Source organism: Melospiza melodia, chromosome 5 (genome assembly GCF_035770615.1).
Source record: "Melospiza melodia melodia isolate bMelMel2 chromosome 5, bMelMel2.pri, whole genome shotgun sequence".
NCBI lineage: Eukaryota > Metazoa > Chordata > Aves > Passeriformes > Passerellidae > Melospiza > Melospiza melodia.
In genome coordinates, this window is record NC_086198.1 from 41,961,608 (window position 1) to 41,987,092 (window position 25,485).

At 52.8% G+C, this 25,485-nt stretch overlaps 1 protein-coding gene across 3 annotated transcripts; it reads right to left on the reverse strand.

Moving 5' to 3' along the window:
• Positions 1–1,846: 1,846 nt before the first annotated feature.
• CCNI (cyclin I) lies at positions 1,847–24,783 on the reverse strand. Of its 3 annotated transcripts, none has more exons than XM_063157136.1 (7): positions 24,681–24,783; positions 13,078–13,234; positions 7,681–7,815; positions 5,327–5,401; positions 5,025–5,165; positions 4,020–4,316; positions 1,847–3,449 (listed from the first exon to the last, which is right to left on the reverse strand). In XM_063157136.1, the coding sequence occupies exons 2-7, from the start codon at positions 13,189–13,191 to the stop codon at positions 2,988–2,990; spliced, it is 1,224 nt and encodes a 407-aa protein (XP_063013206.1). In that variant the 5' UTR covers positions 13,192–13,234; positions 24,681–24,783; the 3' UTR covers positions 1,847–2,987. The 3 variants fall into 3 exon arrangements, with proteins under 3 accessions (XP_063013206.1, XP_063013207.1, XP_063013208.1); XM_063157137.1 differs by having other exon boundaries at positions 4,020–4,250; positions 24,681–24,782; XM_063157138.1 differs by lacking the exon at positions 4,020–4,316.
• Between the last annotated feature and the right edge of the window lie 702 nt (positions 24,784–25,485).

The following is a 25,485-nucleotide window of genomic DNA, read 5'->3' on the forward strand; positions in this document are numbered from 1 at the left end:
TTTGTCGCCAGGTGTCCCCCAGCAGAGCTGGGAAAGCCACTTCATCCACTCCCTCAACTTCGCAACTCTCTGAAGCTGAAAAGTTTTGCTTGTGGTTAACCCTTGTGGGCTGCTGCAGAGGATCCATGCTTTCATGTCTGGAGGGCAAATCCTTCAGAAATGCTGGGGGCAGCAGCACCGTGTGTCAGGGCGAGCTGGGATGGCAGCTGCAGGCTTGGGAACACGCAGCAGCGCTCTGGCGGGGAGTGGCTGCTGTGCCGGGGGAGCTGCCTGGGCTTGGGGCACTGAGCAAGTGCTTGGGTTTGGGAATGCAGTGGCTTTATCCCACTGCTCCTGTGGGAGATGCTGGGCTCCTGGCCTGCCCTGCTCCGCTGCTCCTGTGGTGCAGACCCCGTGTTGGCATCTTGGGCTGCTCCATGTGAGTTTTGTGGGAAGGTCATGAATGTGAGGAGTGAAGGGCATGAGGGAATGTTTCCTGTGGGAAACAAGGAGCCCTGGCAGTGCTCCAGTGCAGGCCTGTGCTCCAGCAGTGGGAGCAGCATAGCAGCCAGCCTGCTGTTTAAGGTGGTGGGGCTGGAGGGGGCAGCTGCTGCACCTGCTCCAGGGAAGAGCAAAAACAACGAGATGCTGTCAGGTGCCACAGCCAGGGAGGCACCAAGCATCCAGGGCCCATGCCAGGACAGCAGGACACTGCAGAGATGGCTCATCTGGACCAGGGTCAGGGTTTGTGCACAGCACCAAGGAAATAAAACGTGTCTGTCTCTGCAGCCCACTGGGGCTGGGGCATGCTGTGTTTGGGACTGGGGAGAGGGAAAGCTGCCTCAGCAGCCAGGGACACTTGAGTCCTGCTTCCCTGGGCTGGCCAAGTCAGCACTGTGGCTTGGCCGGTGTCAGGCAGCACAAGGAGGCCAGGAATGGTTTGGGGCAGTTTTGGGAGAGCCACAGTGATGCTGTTAATTGGGTGTGTTTTGGAAGGCAGAGCTCTGCCCTCAAGGCTGGCACGAGCTGGGGCACTGCATGACCTGCTCCTGTCCTGTGGCTTTGGGAGTGGGAAACAGTGATAAGGACACATTTACCTTCCCAGAGTGACACACAGCCATGGCTGCCGCACACCTGGGACAGCAAACTGCCCCAGAGGCACCCCAATATCTCGAGGCCCAGCTCCCCTCCTTGCTGTTCCAGCCAGGTCCCTGCCAGCTGGCACGGGCTTCCTGCTCCCACCCTCATGCCAGCTCCTCTCCCTGGGCTGGAAAGAGCGTGGCAAGGGGAGATGCCAGTGTCATTTAACTGGGAAAGATGTGTAACATGCCATGAGCTGGAAGCAGGGAGCCCAGAACTGGGCTGCATTGTGCTTTACTTGGGGATGTGCTTGTGACACCTTGAGCCTGCTCAGCAGCCTGGCTTTGGAAAACTGAGCCGTGGGATGAGAAGGTCAGGGACTGAAAATTCTGTAAGGATGGCAGGAAGGGCTGGAAGGGAAGGAAGACACACACCCTGCTGAGAAACGTGGGCTTGAGGGGGAATTTTTGAGCCGTGGCAGGAAGAAGCCAGACCCAAGGGAAGGTATCACGGTGGACTGCTGCAGTAAGGTGGCACCTTGGAAGGCAGGGAGCAGGAGGGGCTCCAGGACAGGGACATGGAGCAGCGTCCCAGCCAGGCACTCAGCCTGGAGTGAGGAGCACCAGAGGCAGGGCCAAAGCCGGAACTGCGGGAGAGGCAGCGAGTTCACGCTGGGTGCCTCCCCTGGCTGCCCAGCACCTCTCCTGTCACCTTTCCAGGGGTCTGGCACAGAGCAGCTCCCTGGCAAGCCAGGTCTTGGGTGAAAAGCACAACACCAGAGTGGGAATCCAGGACAACTTTCTTTATTGCTACCAGAAGGCTTTCATCAGTACAATGGCTCTGGTTACAATACCTTCCTCAGGGCTGTGGAGAGAGCTTACAGTCGGGACAGGGTGTTCTGAGAACAGGGTGTCACACGGAGGAGACGCGTTACAGGGCAGACTCTTGGTTAGAAGTTACATGAACACAAAACTCAAGGGTTGGGGTGTTTTGTTTTGGTTCTGTGCCTGATGATGACACATTCCAAACCTCAGGTGTCCACAGCTGCCCCGGCACCTCACCCAGCAGTGCTGGGGAATGTGCAGGGAGAACCGGGCTCTGCACAATTCAAGGGTTACATCTGATGGAGAGAACCAAGCCTTGGTGAGAATCCACACTCAGTGCTACACAGCAAGAAAAAAATGGTTTCATTCTAGTGATGCATAAGCCAGTAACTGCTTTCTGTGTTGGGACAGACGAAATGGTGTAACAGGGAGAAGTCCCTGTGCAAGACACAGAGCACCTTCACACTCCTGCGGGAATTACTGAAGTGTGGACCAGCTTGCAAGCATTGGTTTGGGTTTTTTCCCTGCCTAATCTTTTGTTTAAATCCAGTTTTTCAATATTATCACGTTTCAACACCCAGCTATTAATGAAAGAGGTTTTCTGTTTAGAAGGGCAAAAGAAAGCTGTGGTGGAGGTGGGGCAGGACAGAATGTCATGCACGAGACTGGCTGAGAACTAAAAGAGGAGCAGGCAGAAAGGGAGCAAGGAGCGGGTGGGAATGGGATCAGAGAGGCATTAGTTGGTTGGGAAACCCGGAACAGCTCCGCAGGGCTGATGTGTGAGCTCTCGGATGTGGAGAATGGGTTACAACACACAGGAGCAGAAAAACAGTGGAACCGACAACACTAGAAAGGAACAGGTTTTTGCTACTTTTTTTGTTTGGTTTTTGGGTCTTTTTTTAGATTTTTATACTTTTTTGTGTTTTTAAGTGCTTAAATAGTGGAACTATAATTAGCCGCACAAGAAATAAAATTCAAAAAAAGGGTCGGGATTTTTTTTTTCGTGGTTTTCTTTTGGCTCCCTTCAGTTCAGCCTGACAAGGTACGGCCCCTTCTCACCCCGCTGAGGCCACGGGCTGCCAGGTCCCGTGGTGGCACCGGCAGCTACATGACAGACACCGGCTGCAGAGGGGGACAGGGGGACACGCTGCCCTCCTGCCGCGAGACGTCGGCGCCGCAAACGGAGCCCGTGTTCTCCAGGGCCACCGCCTCCGGAGCCAGCTCTTCGTTGTACAGGCGCTTGATGCCGTCGTAGAAGTCGTCCACTTCCATCTCTTCCACCTTGCGCTTGGCGGAGCCTGCCTTGCAGCCGCCGGCGGGGGCGGGCGGGCGCGGGCAGAGCGCGGCTGTAGCTGAGACGGGCGCTTCTGGCCGGCCGTTGTCCTGGGACAAACCCGGCCCTGGGACAGAGGAGGGCTGGCGGTGGAACGCTCCTCTGTTACAGGTCACCAGGGTCTGCTGGAGGGGACTGTAGACATATACAGAGTTGGGCAGCAGAGAAGGCTGCAGAGTGGAAAGGTGATGTGCCACCAGCTCCCGGCAGTGGATCAGCTGCGAGCTGTCCATCTGGGAAGACAAGCAAAGGTACCGCGGCTGTGGGATCACTGGCGGGGTGAGGAGAGGACATGGGCTCCCAGCGCCCTGGCCACCTGTGTGCCTCACTTGCCAGCTACCACGGTGACTTCCCAAGATACACCCCCTGCTCCTTCCTGCACCTTGTGGGACTCGTGGCGGGGAGCAGGCACAACTTTGAGATATTGAAGGATTTCACTGCCTCTTGTTAGCAGCTGAGTGTGCTTCCAGAGTACCTGCAAGGTTCCCTGTATGCTGTGAATGAATGGAAGAGCCACTAACAAGTGGAATTGTTCCCTGATGTGTTTTCTCCTGGTGCAGTAATGGCCCGTGTGTATCACGGCACATGGCTCCTGCCCCTGTCACACAGTGGAGGCGGTCAGGACTGAGACCTGGCAGCACTGTCCCTCCAGCTGTCCCTCCAGGCTGAGGCCCAGCCATCCCCACAGGAGCGGAACAGCAGGCAGCCATCGGCAGCAAGGAACCACAGAGCCCCAGCTGGCCAGGAGCACCGAGCAGGATGTGCCCCCGCCCCTCCCCACTCCGTGCGCGCTCCCTCCTCACCTGTGCCTTCTGGAGCAGCTCGATGATGAGAGCCAGCCAGTCAGGGAGCAGCTTCTCCAGCTCCAGGCTGACGATGGCCAGCGCCAGCATGGAGCCCTTGAACTGCAGCAGCTGGAAACAGGCCATGCAGTGCAGCAGCTGCTTGGTCAGCGCCGCCACGTGCTGCGAGGGGCTGGGCGTGGGCAGCAGGGCCAGGAGCTGCGGCCTGCTGGACACCGCCACGGCGTGGAACTGCGGGACACAAGCACAGGGGGCAGCTGGCAGCGCTGGCCAGGCCGTGGCACACCTGGGAACAGTCTGCACACACAGGGATGCTCCAGCCTGACCCTGGAGCCAACTTCTGCCCCACGGGGAAAAACCCAACGTGCCAACCCACCAAAGCTTGGCACGGCCTTTCTGGTGGGACCTGCCTGGGCACCAGGCTCTAGGGCTCTGCAAAAGGCCTTCCCATACACCCTTCTCTCTCCAGTGCACATGTGGCATTCGGGGGTCTTAGACAAACTCTTCACGGAAGGAGTGAGGATAAAATTCCACAGAGAACCTCAGGACCTCCCTTGATCTCCTCTCATGTGTGGATCTGGCTCTTGGCCGTGCAGATCTGCAGCAGGCATGGATCTACACTCACAGCCCGCCCTTGGGGCTGTCTCCATGGCTGTACTCCTTGTTTCCCTGCTGCCTGGTGTTTAGCTTTGAGGAAAACCAGTGGCAGTGAAGAGTTAGGGGCACAATTTCCAGGAGCTGTGAATCTGTGGCTGAACACACCCCAGACCAAGACCCAAGGCTGAGACACAGGCTAACGTTTTGGATATTGCACTTCAAGAGTGACAAGTGTCCTCTGGAATTCCCTGGCAAGGCGTTTTCTTTCAGAAACTACAGGTACAGAGGAATTCCAAATATACCCCAAGGTCTTTGTTCCCCTACAGGTACAATTTTTGTCTAGGTGCTTCTTGACACATTACCTGCGCTGACAGACACCAGGAAGAACACTAATAGCCCTTTACTTACAATATGAAGGAAATCCAGTGGCGTTGCCATGTGAAGATCCCAGTTCAGTTTATCCAGGATGATCTTCTCCATTCTGCGAATCTCAGCTGGAGAACAACCACAAAAGCTATCCCGAGCCAACACCTTCAGTACTGGAATCCTCTGCAAAAGCCAAGGCAGAAAAAAAAAACGAGAGAACCAGTCATTAGAGAAATCACACCAAATGCTTGTTCCTGTCCTGGCAAGTGGCAGCCACCAGGAGCAAGCAAAGGCAGGGATGGGAGGGCACAGTCCAACAATGCCACAGTAGGAAGAACAGTTACCTCATCTTCCTCAATGGTCTTTGCAGCGAGGAAGAAGCAGCTGATTGCAATACAGTTCAGGTACTTGGGACGGGCCTGTGGGACAGGAGAGCAGAGAGGGCTCTGTGTCAGTGTGATGCAGCAATGATGTCCTGATCCTTCTGCTGGGGCATCCCAAGCCCCAGGTCTCCTTCTGGATGTGCGGGCTGACCTCTGGCTGCACCCTGGCACTAGCAATCTGGGCCAAGCACAAATCCCTGCTCTGTGACGTCAGGCAGGGCACGGATCTGCCAGCCCTGTGACCCACGTGGGCAGCACTGGACTGGAAAGAGCTCGGGTTTAGGCATGCAGCACAGCAGGCGAAGAGAAAATCCTGAGGGGAGCTTGTCCCCTCACAGAAAAGCCACTTCACCTGCTGCAGCAGAGCTCTGCTCCGAGTGCTGCTGTGGGTCACACACGAATGGGAAGGGAAATGGGAATTGGAAAACACTACCTTTGCCTGGGAAAGTATAACTCGGGAAAACTTTTTAAAAAACCCTTGTGAAATTACCACTTGTAATTTCACACTACAGTTCCCAAAACTGTGGCCCAGGGATTAGTGAGGGAGAGCTGGTCCTTTCCACAAGATGTTATTTAGACAAGGTAAGAGGAATTTGGAGGGGAAAGGGGGATTTTTTGTGAGCTTTGTACATGTGACCACCTCGACAAGGAGCTTTGCTCCCACTGGCATTGTAACAGCCACTGGCCATGGCCACATCCCGCAGAGTGGCTGGGGCTGGAAAGGCAGAGGCTGTTGCTAAACCCTGGCACGGCTGCGGAGCCATGAGCAGCTCCTGGCAGCTGAGCTCTCCTGCCTGTGGTCAGAGATGCTCAAGGCAAAGGGAAATGAAAATCCTGCACTCGCACCCTGCACTTGTGCATGCAGGTGTCCAAGGGAATGAACTCCCTAAGAGCAGAACTGGGACTGGGTCCTGCCAGGGGTGCTATGCAGTGAGATACAGCAACACTGCTGGCTCTGGGGAACAGCCAGTCCCTGCAATCCCCAAGTCTGTTCCCGGGGAAGGGACTGGTGTTCATAATAAAATCCCACAGAGAGAGGCCCCTGGTCAAACACCAGGAGTTCAGCTGCATCAGAGGAATGAGCTTTGTGGGAGAGGAAAACTGGGGAGGGAGCACAAAGCCCCAGAGCTCACCCAGGCCAAGCCCCTTTCCCCCTTCCCACTCACTGCCCAAAGCACACGGTGGGCTCTGGACTCACAGTCCCACGCTTTCTGTACAGACTCCTTGGCTGCTCCAACTTGCTGGAAGAAAACCTGCACTTGAGGCCATTGGCTCCTGAGGGATCTAAATATTAGCCACCTCAGCATTTCAGTAAATCAGCTTCTTTAGATTCTTAAAAATAGTAACTTCCATGGCTTGCATGAAAACACAATCAATATTTATTAGTATTTAAGGGCTGAGTTAATGACTGATGTCACTTGTGTTCTACCAAAGTCTCTCACATGGGAAAGCAAGGGCACAGGCTTGGAATGCATCCTCCAGCTACCATTTCCTGGGGGATATTGCTTACCCAGCAGGGTGGTGCTGTGGGCTGAGACACGTGCAGATGAGACCACGGACTGCTGAGCATGGAATGTAACTCAGCAAACGTGGTAAGAAAGAAACTTCCAGAGCCTGACTTCACAGCTGCAGGCCAGGGCTTCCAGCTCGGAGCACACTGTGTTTGGTCACTTGGCAGGTGCAAAGCACAGCCTGGCTAAGGGGGCAGAGGGGCAGCAGGGCCCACTTGCAGGGATCCCAAATGTTTTTCCCCCTTTTAAAAGCAGTTTCTATGGAGGAACAGCCTGAAACCCAAAGGGGCTCATCCATTCCAGCTGGGTTCAGCACAGCAGGAGGGCACAGCTGTCATATGGACAGCCTGCACCTCTGTCTGCTTCCCTTTTTCCTTCCCACCTTTTGGACATCAGTCCAAGATGGAGTCCATCAGGCTGTAGAGCAGCTTGGTAGGGAACTACTGCTCCGAAAGCCACTGTCTGTATTTCAACCTTCTTCACCCATTTTCTTTTCCCCCCCAGTTCCCTGCACCACCATCCTTGGCAGGCTCAAACCTCTCCTCAGTTTTTTTCCCAGCTGATTTCCTCCTAGCAGGTGCCCCAGCATTTTGGGGTGGTACAAAGGGGAGGAATGCAGCCATGGAAGTGAGCAGGGCCTGTCCCTGATGCTTGTGGCACTGCCTTTGCCTTCCTGAGGCAGCCCAGGCACTGTGGGGCAGGGAGAAGGGGGAAGGAAGCGCTTCCATCCGACCACACCGCTCGGACCGCGCACACCAAGCACGCGCCGTGTCTGTTCCTGCCCGTGCAGCTGCAGATATTTACCTTTACTGCTGCTAAAAACCTGTCCAAGAGGCTGATGGCCAGGGCGAGCGTTTCTGGGTAAAGGTGGAACTGGTACTTGAGCTTGGCCAGCCACTGGATGACCTCATCCCTCTGCCTTGGAGAAATGGCTACATCCTGGGGGAGAGAAAGGATCAAAGGTTTTACCTCTGCAGGAGTGACTCGGCACAGAACAAAGCCTCCTTTGCAAAGGGGGAGCCTGGAGCCAGTCCCAGTCACCACTCTGTCCCTGCAGTTACTTATCCCATCCCAAAAACCTGCCCTGGAAAAGACAACTTTCCTTACAGCAATTTCAAACCTCACTCCAGTGTCACTGTCCTCTCTTCTGGGGAAAAGAGGATGGGTGACTTGTAGTTTGTCAAGCACTGGCAGCCTCAGCTTCAGAGTAATTCCCAAAAATTTATTATTTATTTAGTGTTTTTTAACCTGCTCAGAACTATGTGGGTGCACAGCAATTCCCAACTGGAACAAAGCCCCCCTTGCCAACAGCAGAGTGGAGGGACTCTGGGGTTTTGTGGGGAAAGGTTTCTTATTTTCTTCAAATCATGGGGTTTTTTTTAGCTCAGTACTTGTTACAATAAAGAAAACTGCAAACAGCTGACACAAGGCTCTCAGGGAACTGGGAAGGGGGAGGCAGCAGCTACAGCCTCACCTGCAGTTTGGGTTTGGTGTTTGGTTTGGGTGTTTGGCCCACGTCTCCCCATCGATCTGTTTGGACAGCAGCTAAATTTCAACCACACGCACAGCTCAGTCACTGACACCAAATCCTTCCCTTGTGACCCAGTTCAGAAGTATCTCCAGCTTTCCTAGAGCCTTTCCCATCACCTAAGGAACTGTCTGGGCTCGCTCCAGTGGGAATTATTGGGGATGAGCAGCCCAGATGTGTCCAGAAGCACAAAAAGCTGGGATGTAACTGCCCCCAGTAATGCCATGAGGGCAAAGCAGCAGGAATTTGGGAAAAACCACCCCAACACTGATACCAAATAAAGACTTCAGGCTACATCTGCCACTGGAACACCTATGTGTACCTTGCACTGACCGTGAGAGCGCCCCATGTCACTGCCTGCTGCTGCTCCACATGGGCCCCTGCTCTCAGCTCTGCTCAGCCACAGCCTGGCCCTTGAGGAAGAAGTACCTGCTCTTTTCTTCAAGGAACACTGGTTCTTCCTGAAATCACTGATGCAGTTCCAGGGTGAAATGTGAGCCCCCTGCGGGCAGGAGGGCCCAGGAGCACAGTGAACACACCACACACCAGGAGAGTTACTGAACGCTCTGCTGCAGGTGCTCCTGAGAGTGGAGGGGACCTGGGCTGTACCTGGGGGGAGGAAAGGGGAATGCTCGAGGAGGGGGCGGAAACGGCACCTGTGGTGTTCCTGCTGGGGAGGGAGGGAGGGCTCTGCCTCAGCAGCCTGGGGGATTTCAACACCACCACCCCCCCGGTCCTTCCATCCCCGGTAAATCCCGTTGCTGCTCGATCCCACCTGAACAGGCAGCAGCTTCCACAGCTCTCAGTGGCCTCTGTCCTGGCTGGGTGCTGTTTCCCTGTGCCTGCCAAGGCTGAAGGTGGGGTCTTCTCCTAAAAACAGCATAGCTGGGAAGAGTAAAGACTCTCCCTCTGTGCTGCCTCTCCTCCCCAGCCCTCCAAGACCTGGCCTTGGATCCTGCTGCCCTTTGTGGGCAGCCCAAAGGCACCATTTCACTGAGGGAGCACACAGTGCCTGCAGGGCCCGGCCTTCTGTGTGAAGGGAAGAGCGTGTGACCCAAACCCAGAGCGTAGCTGGGATGGAAATCAAACCAAGCACAGCCCCACAGTGCCTGGGGGAGCAAGGAGAACTGCAAAGCATCCTCAGCTCAGTGGGTGCCCAGCACAAGGCTGGCTTCAAAATTCACCTGGCTCCCTAAGAACCATCTGGGGAAGCAAAGGAAAGGAGGGAAAGGAGTGGAGTCTCCAGCTCTTTCTGGAACCCTGCAAGAGGAATGTCTACTCCAGACCCTATGTGCAGATAAAGGAGCAGGAGGATGGGAGCAGAATTCCCTCCCAGGTGAGTTTAAGCACCAGGAGAGGTTGCTACAGCCTGGTTCAGGGGACAGGCAGCAGGAGTGAGAACTGGTGCTCCTGCCCCCACAAACCCTGCTGCTGCTCCATGCAGGGCGAGGAGCTTCCCACACAAACACCAGGCTCTATCCCTGTCTCTCAGAGGTGTCCCTGTCACACCCTCAGAACACAAATAACAAAATGCAGCACAGGAAAATTAATTAAGCAGCGAGGTCACTGATCCTTAGTTAATTGAAACTAAAAGCAAAACTGAGACACTCTGGGGGCTGAAAGTGAGGAAGTCCCTTTGGGTGGAAAGCGAAGGTTCCTCCTTGGGGCTGAAGTACTTTCTGTGTGTCATCCCTGCTCCAGACAGGAGAACCAGGGGCCAAAACATAGTTGCTCCTGGAGAGCAAGCACAGAGCAAATCATCGCTAGGGATGCTGATCTCTCCCATACCTTGAGACTTATGGAATATGTAGGCTAAAATAAATATTATCTGTGAACTCCAACATGACTCTGTTTTACTGCTGCCTAATTGAGAGAAAACACCTCAGCTGATAATCTTCTCCTTCATGTCTCCTGTCCCAGACAGGTGTTCTGCTCTTTCACCATTTCTGTTGCTGCCTGGTCCCTGTGGGTCCCTGGGGGCTCCTGGGCAGTGAGCAGGTGACCTTTATTAGGATTGGAAATAAACTGAGCTCTTTGAATTCCTCAGGAGGTACAGAGAACAAACGGGGAGACAGAGTGAGCCAAAACAGGAAAGAAAGGAGGCATGACACAAGTGACACTCTCTTTCTAAAGAAACATAAATTCAGAAATCTTCACTGATGCCCCTCTCAGTCACAAAGTTACTCTGTAACAGGTGAAAATCAACCTTTGACCACTCTTTACAGCTCCATTTCTCAAGCCTTAATCCCAAGAACACTCCTGAATGTCACCTGCATCTCACATAACACATGGAGGGGGGGAAGGCAAGGGGAACCAGAAGGGAAAACATCCAAATCCATTCAGAAGCAGGAGGAGGTTCCAGACTCAGCCCACTGTTTTTTTAAGCTGAAAAGACCTTTGTGAGATGTGGCTTTGGTATGCTGCACATACCCAGAACACTGGTCTGCATTTAAAGGAGGGAGTAGGAATTTTTAGACAAGTACAAACAAAACAGAGGGATCAGGTACATAAAATCACCAGGAACCAAGTCCCCAACAGATTCTGCACCCCATCCTAAAATAGAAAGTCTTCCTGCTTCTTCAGCTGTGGGTTTCTTTCTTCCTGTCAAAGACCTCACTGTGACATATTTAGAAACTGAGTTTGTTCTGGCTTTAAACACCAGAACCAAAAATGTCTTCTAAAGAGTCAAAACAGAAAGTTTACTCCCCAAAAAAACCTCCCTAGAGTCTCCAGTCAGATCACTGGATGTCTGCAGTGGATTCAACGTTTTGCCACTGGCAAAGCAGGTGAGTCCATTAAAGTTCCGTGCAGCTGCTGAACCCTTAGAGCAGGCAATGGAAAGTTCCACACTCTGGCTCGGGCTGCCAGATCTGATCCACAGAAGGATGCAGATTTCCCCATTGCCACGGGAAATGAACAACACTGTCGTGCAAGGGAGGTTTTAGGCTGCTGCAGCTGCTTTCAGAAGAAGGCAGTGGATGGTAGGGAATGTGACCTTCTCCCAGATATACAGAAAACAGGACAATTCACATTGCACATCCGTGCCTGCACCATGGCCAAAGTGAAGGCTGGGGGAACACAGGACAGTTGGACAAGCTGGGTGTCCTGAAGCACAGGAACAGAGGGCAATGTGTGCTTACAGACAGGAGTGATCTCAGCTGCTCCGTGGCCTCCCAAGTCCGGGTTTCCCCCCAGCAGGCAGCTGTGTTTATGCTCTCCTCTCCCTCTGACCTTCCTACACCTCACACTCACACACGCAGCTTCCACTCCCAGTTAGTGATCCCATACTGCTAGAAAACATTTAGTGGCACAGCACTGATAATGTCACTGTCTGACCTGGCATGCAGGAAAACAGAAAGCAAAAGGTTACATCAAGACAAGAGTTTTGGGAGTGGAAATTCTAGGAGCAAGGACAAGCACAGAGGAGGAATTGCTGGGAAGTCCGCCTGAGGCAGGTGGTGGTTTCTGAGCCACCAGAACCAACTTGACCAAGGCAGAAAGGCAGGTGCCTCATCCCCGTGAAATCCTCACCCATCAATCTGGTTTGGTTACACTCGAGTCCCTACCCGATCTTGTTATCCTGTAATCTTATCTCCCTGCAGTATAATCACCCCAGGAGTACAGCCAGCAGGGAATGACAGGCTGGTTTACCATAAGCCAGAGTCTGTACATGCCTCAAGACAGCCACAGCTACAACACACTCCACACCTCTGACAGCCAGATCACTTGTTTGGAAACCGAAACGGGGATTAACCAAACGAATACTGAGGCCCTTCAAATGTATGTTCTCCCGCCCAACAGCAGCAGCAGCTCCTTAGCCAGACAGAGAAAACAAACACGACAGGGATTAGCTCTGATGGCAGCTGACTTACCTGTGTGAACGTCTCGTGGGGTGCAGCAACAGCAAGCCTGGATCCTGGCCCTCAGTGTGATTACTTCAGCCCAACCCGGCAACAAAGGGCCAGAAATTCTGTCACCACATCCTCACATTCCACATTTTGTTTCAGACAGAACTTTGTGGTGTGCACAGGTGTTTGTGAGTGCTCAGGTGAGACAGAGCCACCTCCCAAAGGAGCACAAACCCACTTTGGGCTGGGTGAGGCCATGAGCAGCCTGGTCCAACCTCCCTGCAGGCCAAGAGGGAGCCTGGACTATGAGCCCCCGTGGGCTCTTCCAGCCTGAATTTTCCTCCAGTCCTGTGAGAACACTGCTCACTGCAACAGGCCAGTGCCTGGCTCTGCTCCCTTGACATGAGCTTGCACCCTGCTCTATAAATAGCCCTGCTGGACTCCGTGGGGCTCTTCCTGGAGCACGCATCAGATCAATGCTGCCATTAGTGAATTACTCCAAGAAAATGAAGCTGCTTTTAGGAACTGTTGCAGAGTTGGTGCCCAGCAAACAGAGGTGCTAATAATCCACACAGTTTGCAAAATGAATTTAATCAGGACAATGTGTGTGTGCCTAACAGACACCTAATGCCATGTGCTGTGCAGTGCTCTGCACCCCTGGGCCAGGTGTGTCCATCCAGTAAAGAGGGAATCCCTTCCTTCAGAGGCTGATTCCCCAGGTGTCAGGAAATCTGACTGCTCCCGAACACCTCCAGTCCCACACCACCCCTCCATGGACAGTGTCCTGCCTCTGCCGGCATGCATGATGTGAAGGACAGACATTACCTGATTGGGCTGAATTTTCGGCACATGTGCTTTCCACATTTGAGCTTCCCTAGAGATTGCCATCTCCAGAAGGAGAGACAACCTCTGGCTCTCCAGGGGTCCTGAAAACTTCATGGTGACCCTTGGATCCACCTGCCACCCAGCTGGATACAGCTACCTGCAAAACCAAAGACAGCTTGGTGAAACACTGGGCTGTGCCTGTCCAGGCAAAAGGCAGTGAGAGGGGAATAAAGCTGCAGGAAATGGAACTGTTGCCCTGGCCCTGGCACAGCCTCACTCACAGGAACATCCTGTCAAAAAACTTGTCCATTACACATGGAAACCAAAGCAGAGACAAGGCTTTTGTCCTTTATTTCTTTAAAGACAACAGATTGCACCGCCTGCTCTCAGATGGAGAAGATGATCTGATGGAAAAGGTTATGTAGGTAGTAGCTTTGAGACTGCCTACCAGCACCATGGCTGCAGATTTTTGACAGTGTTAACTCACTTAGGCAAAACAGGGAAATGGTAAATGAAGGGTAAATCCATGGGAAAGTTATTGAAACTTCTGATTCTTTGCAGGAGACCTTGTGCAACCCCCCCAAGGTGGATACTGGCCAAACACTAACCAGGCATTTTCATGTGAATACAACAGTCCAGGCTGTACTTACAGGAAATAAGCAAGGTGCTGACTCTGAAAAAAATAAACAGAATCCACAGGGAAAACAATCCCTTATTATAAATAACAACAAAAGCAGCTCCGAGCAAATGAAAATTCAAGGTGCTTTCCCAGAGCTAAAGGAAACCTTGAAGATCAAGACTGACAGAGAACAACTGCTATTCTTTACTCACACAAACTGCACCAGGTATAAACCACACTGTAGTCCCACTTAAGAGCCCAGAAGGTATCAAGTGGCAAATTAACGTCAGGGCCCTCTGTCCTGAACAGGGACCCTTCCACATTAGATTTTTATATAACAAACCCTGCTCCATTAACAAGGGACAGCCTGTACTGGCTTGGAGATGTCCAGGTGTCACTGAATAGGCAGAACACCTTGGAACCAGGAGAGCTGAAAAGGACCCCTAAAGCTCTGTGGCGTGTCTCTTCTCACCAGCCCCCAAACGGCCACTGTGGACTGAAAAATCCCTATCAAAAGTTCCTCTCCTGCCCAGAGGGAGACTCTGCCTGGGGAAGTGAAACTCCAGAACCCCCAACCACAGCTTCTTTACATGCATTTACTCGATTTTGCATGAGTTTTTTAAACCTGGGGCTGATCCTGAGGACACTCAGTGTAAATGGGGCTGAAGGGGAAACAGGGACACAGAGTCACAGCCTCCCCTCCAGCTCCTGCCCTTGGAGGCTTCATTAGCATCTCTTGAGCCTCCCATCAGAGCTACAGCTTTCCCTGTGGCCAGTTCCCAAAGGCTGGATCCCTCAGCACCCAATGGCCAAGCTGTGCCAGGCACTGCACCAGCTGGGCCGTGGCAAGGGTGGGAGCAGACCCACGGCAGAGGCTGAGGCTGGGAGCAGTGCTGAGAGCCGGGGGACCGGGAGCAGCTCGCTCCACACTCATCAGGAAAAAAGCAGGAGCTTTATTTAGCCCGGCCATGGCTCCTCCTATGAAATATTGATGGTCCTTCCTTGGTTTTGCAGGAAGGAGAGAGTAATTAGCCAACCCCCAAATCACTGGAGACAACACAGGGAAAAATTTCAGGCTGTTTTCTTCTGTTGTGACTGATAAACATTCCCAGCGTGTTTACAACACAAATGGGTTTCACAGCCTCTGGAAGCAGACAAGAGCTCTTAGTTACCCTGATCCCTCTGAGGTGGCTGAGGTGGCTGTCCCTGTCCCAGCAGAGAGCTCGGTGTCCCTGGAGCCAGGACACACCCAGGGCCTTGCAAGGGGCACCTTTAGTGAGTGCTACTGCCAACTGCTCTCCGGTTGCCAAGGGCAAAAGAGAGGGGAAAATAACCTTTCCTTTGTGAACTAGGGCCCTCATTCAATTGAGGCTGAGGCACAATAACCTTTATAAGGGAAAAAAGAGGAATGACGTGCTTGAAAGTTTCCCTTGGAGCAAGAGGGTGCAGTTTTCCAGCAGAGAGCACAGCCGGGAGGCTGGCCAAGCACCCCGGGGCTGAATCCAGTTTGCATCTCCATTTACATAGCTCTCCATCAGATAAATGCTGCCTTTGGAAAAAAACGCCAGCAGGACTGTGTGCAGCCTTCCCAAAACACAAGGGAGCTCAGGCAGAGCAGGCTCTGAGAGCATGAGGAACAGCAGGGCTGGCGCAGCTTCCCAAAATCCAGCACAGGGAGCTCCATGGGCTCTGCTCTCTGCCCAGCTCAGGACCCGATCAGCCCAGAAAAGCAGCAGCAGCTGAACTGGAGAAGCCTTGGGTGGGGCAGGGCCAGCAGGAGGCCTGAGCCTGCCCCCACACCGAACATTTTCTCCAGGCAGAAACTTCCCGCGTTTTCCTGCAACCCAGCCCGAGTCACCCACGGCTGCAGAACGGCCCAAGCCGGGACAGTCACCATGACCTAACTCACCCCGGCCTCCTGCTGCTTTCCCTGATTGACAATTAACCTTTAGCTCCAGGATGCTGCATTTTTGGGCTTGGGGCTTTTTCCCTTGTGGTTACTTTGGGAGTTTTTCAACCACTGCTCAAACAGTTCCTAAAGTTCCTGATCTTCACTGGAAGGTCATCTGGCTGAGCTGAAACCTCTTAAAGTTTAACAGTTGGGGAGCTAATAAAGGAGAAGTGAGCCCAGTGAAGGGACTGGCTTTGACGCCTCCTGTGAGGAGCTGCAAGTCAGATCTTGCTCCGAAATTAGAGAGTCAAAACCTTGGTGTGAGGTTTTCACTTGTGAGAGGCATCAAAAAGCACCTCCTTATCCACAGTAAACATCGAGCTGGTCCATAAAATAAAATCTCTCATCTCCTAAAGGTCTCACTTTGGTCCAAGTTTATGGCTACCTTGACTCAAAGAAATGCTTTTCAGCTTCCCGGGGGAGATTTTAGGCTGCCAAGTGCCGCAGGCTACAGTTTCCAAAAGCAGTTTCTGCAGGAATAGGGGCAGACAAGTCCCTGACCAAATAACACTTCATGGTTTGGGGGGTGCATTTGTGTGGGATGCAAAAGAGAGGAGGTTTTTTATTTTTAGGCTTTGTACTCACTCACAGTGCCTATAAAAAGTGCCTCCTGCACACAAAAGATGCTGCTCCAGGAACACACCATCCACTAGAAGAACAAGCTCCTAACACAGCTCCTGATTTTCAGCCCCCAGTTGCAATTTAACTGTCCTCATACAACTGAATTACAAACAGGACCACTGAAATAATTCAGTAACAAAATCCTCCTTGGTTCTGATTGTGGCTTGTTGTCTGTTTGCTGCAGGGGAGTTTGTTTGTTTGCCTTTTTTGCACAGCTCATTTTGTAAACAATGAACAAGACTTCTAGGGCTAGACAGGCCAAACCCCACTATGTCTGCTGTGCACATCAACCCAGGTGGGTGCTCTGAACAAGGGGAGTCATTCCCGTAGAGCTGGAGCACCACACAAATTTCTGCAGACCTCGTATTTTCAGGGACCAGCAGCCAAATCTGCTTCTGCTTCAGCAAGCAGCAATAAAACCTCACAGATGACCTGCACACAGATTTTTCTGGGCAGTGAGGGGAAGGCAAAGCAGAAGGAAGAGAGGAGGAGACTGAATTCCTCAGAGCTCCAGCCAGCCATCTGTGATTTCAAAGGATCCAAGCCTACTGCTAGCAGAAATGTCTGACTGCAAGTTGTGATTAGAAATTTCAAAGCTGTGGCCGGGGGCTGGGATGGATGTTAATTTTAGTACCTGGGGCTTTCTCTCAGCTTAACTCTTTCCTCGTGCCCTGGCAGTGAGGCAGTCTGGGACTCCGTGCTGGCCAGAGGGAAATGCCAAAGCACAGCCTGAGGTGACAGCAATAAATGAGCAGATGACCAGCGTGGGTTCAAATCAACTGGTTTGGGACGTACAAAACAAATGGCCAACGAAAACAGCTCGACAGTGTTGTGAGACAACAACAATTATGGAGGCTGAATGGCTGGGAAAAGTAGGTTTGGGAATAGAATTCCAAACGTTAACACCTAAGTGAGCAAGTCAGTTTGAAGGAACAAAGTGCCTTCTGGTCACATAGCAGAAGCAGTCAGAATTCTCCCCACCGAGGGCATGCAGGGGCTCTCACACCTTTAACCAGCAGCTCCTGTGAGCCCTGCCCCAGCCCAAAGTGGGAGAGAGGCAATTTTCTGGAGGCTGGCACAGGAACAGGGCCCTTGCCAGTCGCCTGTGTGACTCAGCCCGAGCTGCCTCCCACAACCTGGTACACAGGCAAGGCTCTGAGGTATTTTGGCAGCATCGCTCAGGCGGGCTCTGTACATCACACGCTCGCCACTGCTTTTCCTCCAACCAGATTTTCCCTGAGAGTGCAAATAAAGCTGACCTCGTTTTAGTGCCGCTTTTCCAAACAGATGAATTTTTATAAACATTTTAAAGGAACCTGCCAGCTCAAATCATGGGTCGAACAGGGAATGCAGAGCAGTGTTTTGATGGGAGGGAGGGGAAGAGGTTTTACGTCTTGTTTTGAAACAGAAATCCCAGGGTCCATTTAGCAGCTAAGAAGGAGGAGCCCTCTGGAAAAGTGCTGCTCCATAAATGGGACCACTTCTAAGAGATCTCTGCTACACTTCACTCCCCTAGCCTTGTGACTGACACCAGGTGTTTACAGGAAACTTAAAATGATATTTTCCAAAGTAGGAACTTTTAAAAAACAAGGCAGAAGATGAACTCCTGACTCAACTTTCAGACAATGGCACCATTCTTCCCTCCTGAGAGATGGGTGTGCTGCTAGACCCATGTCCACCCCACTCCCTGTGCTAATGGCTCTGGCAGGAAGGGCCAGAGGAGGATGAGGAGGAGGAGGTTTGCATTTCCTTTTTTGTCTGGCTACTGCCAAGATGAGCCCATTCAAGAAGCCTTTGCCCAGAAAGGTCTTTGGTCAGTAACAGCTTAAATATTCCATGCCACAGCTTTCAAGTGGTGTAAACAGGCTGCTTTAATCCCAGCTCTTTTCCCTGCTGTGGCAGCAACAGACCAAGCAAACTCAGGATAAAAGGGAAACTCAGGATTCAGCCCCAGGAGAACAGTTCCAGCTGCAGAACGTATGTGTTGATACAAAAAAGGAGATGAAACTCTACATATTTCCATGAGTTCAGCTCCAAGATTTTGGTTTATTTGAACCTAAAAATGAACAGAGATGTAAATTCCTCACAAGGTTTACAGAAATCAGCCACGGGATAGATTTCAGAAGGAATGGGCCCTGCTATTGTTTGGCAGCAGAGTTTGTCCCAAGGCTTAGGAACAGGTCAGGAATGGGATCCTTTATTGTGTGAACTGGGGTGTCACGTCAAGGACAGTCAGCCCTCGCCTGGGACAGTCACAGGGGTCACATGGCAAAAAGATGGTGCCATCCTCTTGTTCAGAACTGAAGCACCAGACAGAGTAAAGCAAAGAGTAAGGAGTGTTTGCTGAAATGACCCCCATTAATTTCATGCTTTTTCCACTGTAAATGACAGATAAATCCGAGACAGCAATGGCTGAGCCTTGTACAAATTCCCTGTGCACCCCTGGCAAAGGAATGAGCAGCTCACACAGGCAACTGACCACGGTTTGCTTGGCAGCCTCTGGGTTCTGCTCAGGGACTCTCTGGATCTTTTGGGGACAAGCTTCAGGACTACTGGGCAACACCTGAGACCCTCTGAGGAACCTGAGGGCGCTGCTGGTGCTGAGCAACTGAACCGGGGGGCTGAAGGAACCCCAGCAGCTCCCCAGGAGCATCACCAGCTGCCCAGCGTTAGGGAGAGCCCAGCAGCACCTGGGCTGAGTCTGAGTAAGAGAGCTGAGGCAGCAGCAGCTGTGCCTTTTACCAGAGCTGCTGTGGAGGGTGACTCTGGCAGCCCTGCTCCAGGATAACCAGTCTCAGGCATGGTGGTGGCACCTCAAGTGGCCATTTTCCCCCAGGGACTTGGTCCTGCAGAAGGTCTGGCTGCCTTGGAAGAGCCATGGTGCCGGCTGAAGGAGTTTTGGGAGGAAGTGGGCAGGCTGCACAACAGCAGAGTTTCATGGGATACAGATGGGCTTTTCTCTGGGACTGGCAGCTGGCAGAGCCTCAAGCCCATCTGCATCAGAGAAGCAGGCAGTGCCTGCCCCCACCATGGAGGTAAGTGAAGTGTCTGGGGACAAGGGGAAGGTGGCAGTGGGGCACTGCTGGCACTGAAAGGAAACTTTCTGCCCCACCTCAAGGTTTGTCACTACAAAATAGGTTCAAAGTGCGTGCGGTGAGATGACAGGAAGGCATCAAAAAATAACAACAAATGCTGCCTAAGTGGGGTCCCCTTCAGCATTTGCATGTAAGCATGGCCAAGTCTAAGAGTTTCCATTCTGGAGAAGTCCCCCACACCCTTTCTGGCAGGGAGAAAGCACTGAGGTGTGGGGAGCTAACAAGGAGAGCTGTGTGCAGCTGAAAGGACACAGGCTGGGATCACAGAGCTGGGCTGGGATGGCTCCCGTGACCTGTGAGTGCTGCAGAGGAGGGACACAGCTCCATGGCAAAGAGGAGATGCTGGTGCCCTGGTCCCTGTGGGGACTCCCCATGACTGTGAGCTGTGCAGGCAGAGCACAGGGATACACCCTGGATACAGGGGTTCCACAGGAGCCCCACCCTCCTACAAAGAGGGGCTTGTTGGGATTGGGAGGGTCAGAGGCTGTCTTGGCTGCAGAGACCGTGGCAGAGTGGAGGCAGCTGGGGATGAGGGCACACAAAGCCAAAGCCCAGCTGAATTGTGTTTGGCAAGCTGTGGGGGAGACTCAAGGGGCCTGAGTACTTGGGTAGGAAGAGGAAGGCCAAGGAAAGTCTGGGCAGGCTGCTGGCTGGAAGCAGGGTCAGGATAAGCAGACAGTGAGGTGGATTGCAAAGTGGCTGCACAATTGTGTCCAGAGGGTGGCAATCAGTGACCTCTGCTTACTGTGAGGGTGATAGGGCTTTGGCTGGGCAGCTCAGGGAGGCTGTGGAGTTTCCATCCTTGGAGGCATTGAAAGAGTGCTTGGAAATGGTGCAGAACAACTGGTTTTAGGAGGCCCTGCTCAAGCTGGAGTATCAGATAAATTGACCTTGAGAGGTACTTCGCAGCCTCAAGCACTTGGGGATCCCAAGGGCTAAAGGCTCAAAGCAGCCCAGAGCAGCTTGTCTGTTCTTCAGGCAGCAGGAAGGCTTTAAAATTAAAAAAAAAGGGGCAAACCAAACCTGGCATTATGTAATGTCTCACTGGTAGCCTCCTCAAAGCAACACATGCAGGGCATGATTCACTTCTCCCACCACCAGTGTAACTTGGTATAAATCAACAGTGACTTGAAGGAAGTCACTCCAAGGAAAACCAGGCTCACAAAGTAGGAGGGAGAGCAGTAATTTCATAAAACAGGGCCAGAGGCTTTCAAGCCCATAAAAACTAACTCTCTAGAGGCAAGGGCCAACAGGCATTGGGAATTGAAAGCATCATGCAGCACCTTTTGAGTAATATAATCCCCTGAAACCAAATAAACACAATGCCTCTGTGGGCAAAAGCACAGAGGCAGGATTCAGCAGTACCTCTGTCTGTCTGTCTGTCAGCAGCAGTCAGTCATTACCATCAATGAGCAGTGATAAAACCAAACAAGTTTATACCCAGTTCAACAGCCACATCCAAAAAATGTCTCACTACCATGGCTTGATTCCTCTTGACAACAACAAAAGAGAATTTTGTCTGAAAACCTAAGTGCTCACCAAGGCCAATATTTTGCTTTGTAGATTCTGACTGGCTTCAGGATAAATTAGTGATTACAGCGAATATCAGGATACAGTGTGAGGCAGTAAAAAGAGATAATTAGGAGGAAATGAGGAATTATCTGCTGTTGAAACAATAGATCAATTATGAGGTACAGCACAGTAGCTGCAGAGCAGCATTCTTGTGCTCTGAGGGTACTGCCTCCTCTTTCTCATCAACCAAGGAGAACCCACAGTTATAAAGCTTAATTATCCTCCAGGAGCTCGAGCTCGCTGACTAATTAGCCTCTTGTTGAGACAATGCAGGAAAGGATACAGTTCCAATTGTCCGCTAAAATGGCACGGCACAGTCCTGGCTCTTCCCTGCCTCTTCATCCCTCCTGTCCTATCAGAGCCCTGATATAACCACAGTCCTGACCAACCCAAAAGCAGCCCTGAGCCTGAAATGAACTAAAGCCAGACAGGGGAGCTCTGAGGGGGGGGACAGACGAAGGGGAAGGAAGCAGAGTGTCCGAGGCAGCGTGTACAGCAGCTGGAGTTGTGCGAATCCCGCTCTGCTCCTGGCACTGCGTGCACGGACACCCGCACAGGGCTCCCACAAACGGGGACTCAGCTGCATGGCTGCAGTTAGGAGCACGTCAACACCAAGATTTACAGTCAGAATTATTTAAAAACCTGAAGGTTTTAGGAGCCAGGTTCTTGTCTAACAGACCACTGTAGTCAAGTCACCCCAGCCAAGAAACAGGGTCTTGCTGTGTGCAGTGAAAAAGCACCAAAAAGGGCCAAGAGCCTCTGGCAGATGGGTTCATCCAGCAGCTCCCAGCACCCTGGCAAAGGTGTTTGGTGTCTGGGCTGCTGAGCAATATGGAATATCTGCAGCAACATGTTATTGATGAGTGAGCTTTTAGAGGAGTTTATGGTACAGCAAGTGCAAATACCCACTGTGCTTAATGAATGTGCCTTGGTAATACTGGCAGTCAGCAAACACACGGGAAGGGAAAATGTCACACCACATCTGCCCGGTACAGACACTGGGGACACCTGAGATTTCCTTCCATTCAACGGCTTCACTGTGCTCCTCTGGCTTTGGAGAATAGTTTCTGTGAGAATGCAGTGCAATAATAGCTATTCTCCCCTTAACATCCACCTCCTGGATGGCCAGCTGGCTTTCCTGCTGCTTCCCTGAGCGTGCTGCTGAAAAGGCTCTAGTCAGGAGCTCCTCAAGCCCCACAAAGTGATGGCAGCAGGGGAAAAAAGGCAAATACAGGCAGGTTCCTGGGCAAGTCAGCACTGCAGGGGAGGAATTCTGATCCCACAGCTGTGTTACACTCCATCTGGAGATGCAGGTCTTCTTCACTCACAGTCTGGTCCAGGCTCAGGCAGTCGAGTCCTAAGGTTATCATGTGGCACTCAAAATACGATGTTCAGTTTTCCTGAGGCCAGTGGTCCAGCCTGACCTTTTTAAAATTCCTCAGTGTGGCATAAACTGCAGATGTTTTTATCTAGCCTTCCCATCACTCAGTGCAAATGGATAATTTACACTGCTTTGCTGCTGAACTTTATTTGCTAAATATAAAAAGTGCCTTGTAAAATCACAGTGATTAGAACTGTGCATACAAATGTTGCCCAAAATTCAGTTCAGCATCGGGTCAGCACTAATTAGTGCTTTAACCACGGCATGGCTGCAGGTGTGCACGGGAAAGGCTCCCAGCAGGCCCTGAGGGAAGCACCCCAGGGATGCTGCTGGAGGTCTCCCTTCAGTCCCTGCACCAGAGAGGCTGAGGCAGGTGAGCACAGAAAGGCTGAGAATGGAAAATCAAAGGGGCTGTAATTACAGGGGAGATGCTCAAAGCTTTACAAAGCTGTAATCACTTGGACAAAAAGCTTCTCCCAGGGCAGTGACAGGAGCAAAGACAGAAGCACTGAGCGGTGTCCTGCTTGGACTGAGCCCTGATTAAACTGATAAATGTAGGTAGGTATTACTGGAACCACCTGAAAACAGGACAACAACTCATTCACTCACAGACAATGACTGCACCAGGGGTCACTGTAAGATGGGAGACAGGTCTGGAAGCAGGGAAGCACAGCTCCCCAGAGCCAGGCAGAGCAGAGCAGTGCAGCTCCTGCCCCCAGCACGGGCTGCAGCCCTGTGACACCCCAAACACGGAGCAGCAGCACAGCCTGGCCCCGCTGGCACCCAGCAAGGAGGGCTTCGTGTGGATGGGCTCTCACCAGAGCCACTGTCCGTGTCTGTAACCAGGGTCCCTGAGCAAACCAAGTGCAGGGCTGGGGAATACACAACAGACACAGCAAAAGCAGCAGCTAGGATCAGTCCTGCCACATCAAAATGGGCCTAAGTTCTACGCAGGGGTGAAGGATAATTAAAACTGTGTGTGTGTGTATCTATATACACACAGCCCCCATGTGAAAGTTCAGTTCCTGCTGGGGAGAAGCCAAAAACTCAACTTCCCACATCCCACGCCAAGGTCTGTGTAGGCACTGATGAGAATGAGCCCTCCTCCTGCCCCACGAGCCAGCCAAACTACTTGAAAACCAAATCTGGATTGTGTGCAGGGATATAAAATCCAACCCTGGAGACAAGGAAAAGGGGCCACGATTTGGTTTTTGAGAGGCTGCCTCACCTTGCCTGACCTGGGCTCCTGGTGCCACTCCTGCAGCAAAAGGGGAGATGCTCCCCTTTCCCAATTGTGTCATGCATCTTGCTCAGTTTAAACATTTTATTTTAAAAAAACTCACCCTTCTGTCTTTAAAAAGGGCTGTGCCATGTACATGCTGGTGCAGCACACCACAGAAAGCAATGTCTAGGAGCAGACAAAGGCTGAGGCTGAAATAATTTTTAAATTCAGGCTTGAATCAGCCTGCCATGTAAGATCCTTTTTTTTAAGAGTGGTAAAATGAGGGATTGTTTCTTTTTCCCTGCTTCACAGGAGAGCAGGTTTTTTCTGTGTTCAATGGATAAGTTTTCACGGGAATTTTTTCTGTCACTCTGCTTTCTACCATAGGCACAAAAACGCACGGCGATCTCATTCCCTCCAGTTTCCCCCGCTCGAGATGGATTCAGAGCACACAGTGCTGCTCTTCCTTCAGGGAAACTTCGTCCATCGCAGCTGGGAAAGCTAAGAGGGAAGTGGGGAGAGAGTGCAGCCCATCTCTGCAAATGAACTACGCGGAGACAAGCCAACAAAACCCAGAACCAGGAGGCCTACAGGGAAGCAAGAGAGACAGACTCTTCTTCAGGTACTGTACTGATAAGACAAGGAGTAATGGGTGCAGATTGAAAGAGGGTTAATTTACGTTCGGTATTCTGAAGAAACTCTTTACTACGACGGTGGTGAGACACTGGAACAGGTTGCCCAAGGGAGGCTGTGACTGTCCGAACCCTGAAAGAGTTCCAAACCAGATTGGACAGGGCTTGGAAGAATCTGATCACCTGGAGGGGTCCTGCCCACGGCAGAGGGACTGCGAATACGTCATCTTTAAGGTGCGTTCCGACACCTTACCAATCTCTGATTGCAAATGCCGTGCGTCGCGCTGAGACCCGAGTCACACCTGGGGCAGAGATGCGCTGCTGAGACCCTGGAGGGGACGGGACAGGGACCCGCCGGGCACCGCACCCGCGCGGGCACACAAAGCACCGCTGGCAGGATGCTTGGAGCGCTTTACTTTGCGCCTGTATAATCAGAGCGTTTGCAACTACGGCGTCGCCCAGCACACCCCTCACACCCCCGATCCTCCCAGTCCCCTTCCCGGCTCTCACCTCCCCTGCGCGGCGGCGGGGTGCCCGGCGGGGCCCGGCCATCAGCACCCCATGGCGGGGCGGCGGCGCCGGGGCTCCTCGGCGGCGCTTCAGCACCGTGCGGGGCCCATGCCCGGGGCGGCGGCGGCCGGCGGGCTCCTCATGTCGCCATGACGGGAGCGGGCAGGGTGAGGGGGAAACTAAGGGGGCGGGGGGGGTGGGGGGAGTTAGGCCGCCACCGCCGCGCGGGAGGGAGGGAGGGGGGGTTAAATTAAAATAAAATAAAATAAAAACGAAAAGGGAGGGGAGGGGAGCGAGAGGCAGCCCGCAGCCAGCCGCTTCCCGGGGGGTTCGGGGAGGGGAAGGGGAGGGGGAGAAAGAAGCGCCGGTGAGGCGGCGCGAGCGCCTCTCAGTGCGTAACCGCCGCGCCTCAGCGCCGCCGGCCGCGGACAAAGCCCCGCGTCAGAGATGCGGGAGGCCGGCGGTGGCTCGAGGCGGCTCCTCCTTCCCCGTTCTCCCCTCCCGGTTCACCCCTCCCGGTTCTCCCTCCGGCCCGGTGGCTCTTAGGGGGGAGCGGGAGGGCGGGGGGAGGACGGGACAACGGGGACTCTTTTCCCTGGCGGAAGCATCGCGCGGTAGTGTCTGGTCATGCGGCAGTTTCTGCGGCGCGTGCGCGGCTCCGTGAGGGCGCTGGGGGGGGACTCCGGGCATGGCCGGGGACCGTCGGTAAAGTGGCGTTTAAAGCAGCGGCGAAGCGACGGCAAAAGGTGTTTGTTTATAAGTTAATTGCAAGCAAGCCCCGAGCTGTGCCGATCCTAGGCGAAAG

What these genes read in the sequence shown, in the direction of transcription:
- CCNI (XM_063157136.1), bottom strand. Translation starts at nt 13,191, where the DNA reads ATGAAGTTTTCAGGACCCCTGGAGAGCCAGAGGTTGTCTCTCCTTCTG. An exon ending in GGTTTTTAGCAGCAGTAAAG is followed by an intron (nt 5,402 to 7,680) that starts GTAAATATCTGC and finishes CCTGTCCCACAG; the next exon opens with GCCCGTCCCAAGTACCTGAA. An exon ending in CACTGGATTTCCTTCATATT is followed by an intron (nt 4,317 to 5,024) that starts GTAAGTAAAGGG and finishes CTGTGTGTGCAG; the next exon opens with ACTGTTCCCAGGTGTGCCAC.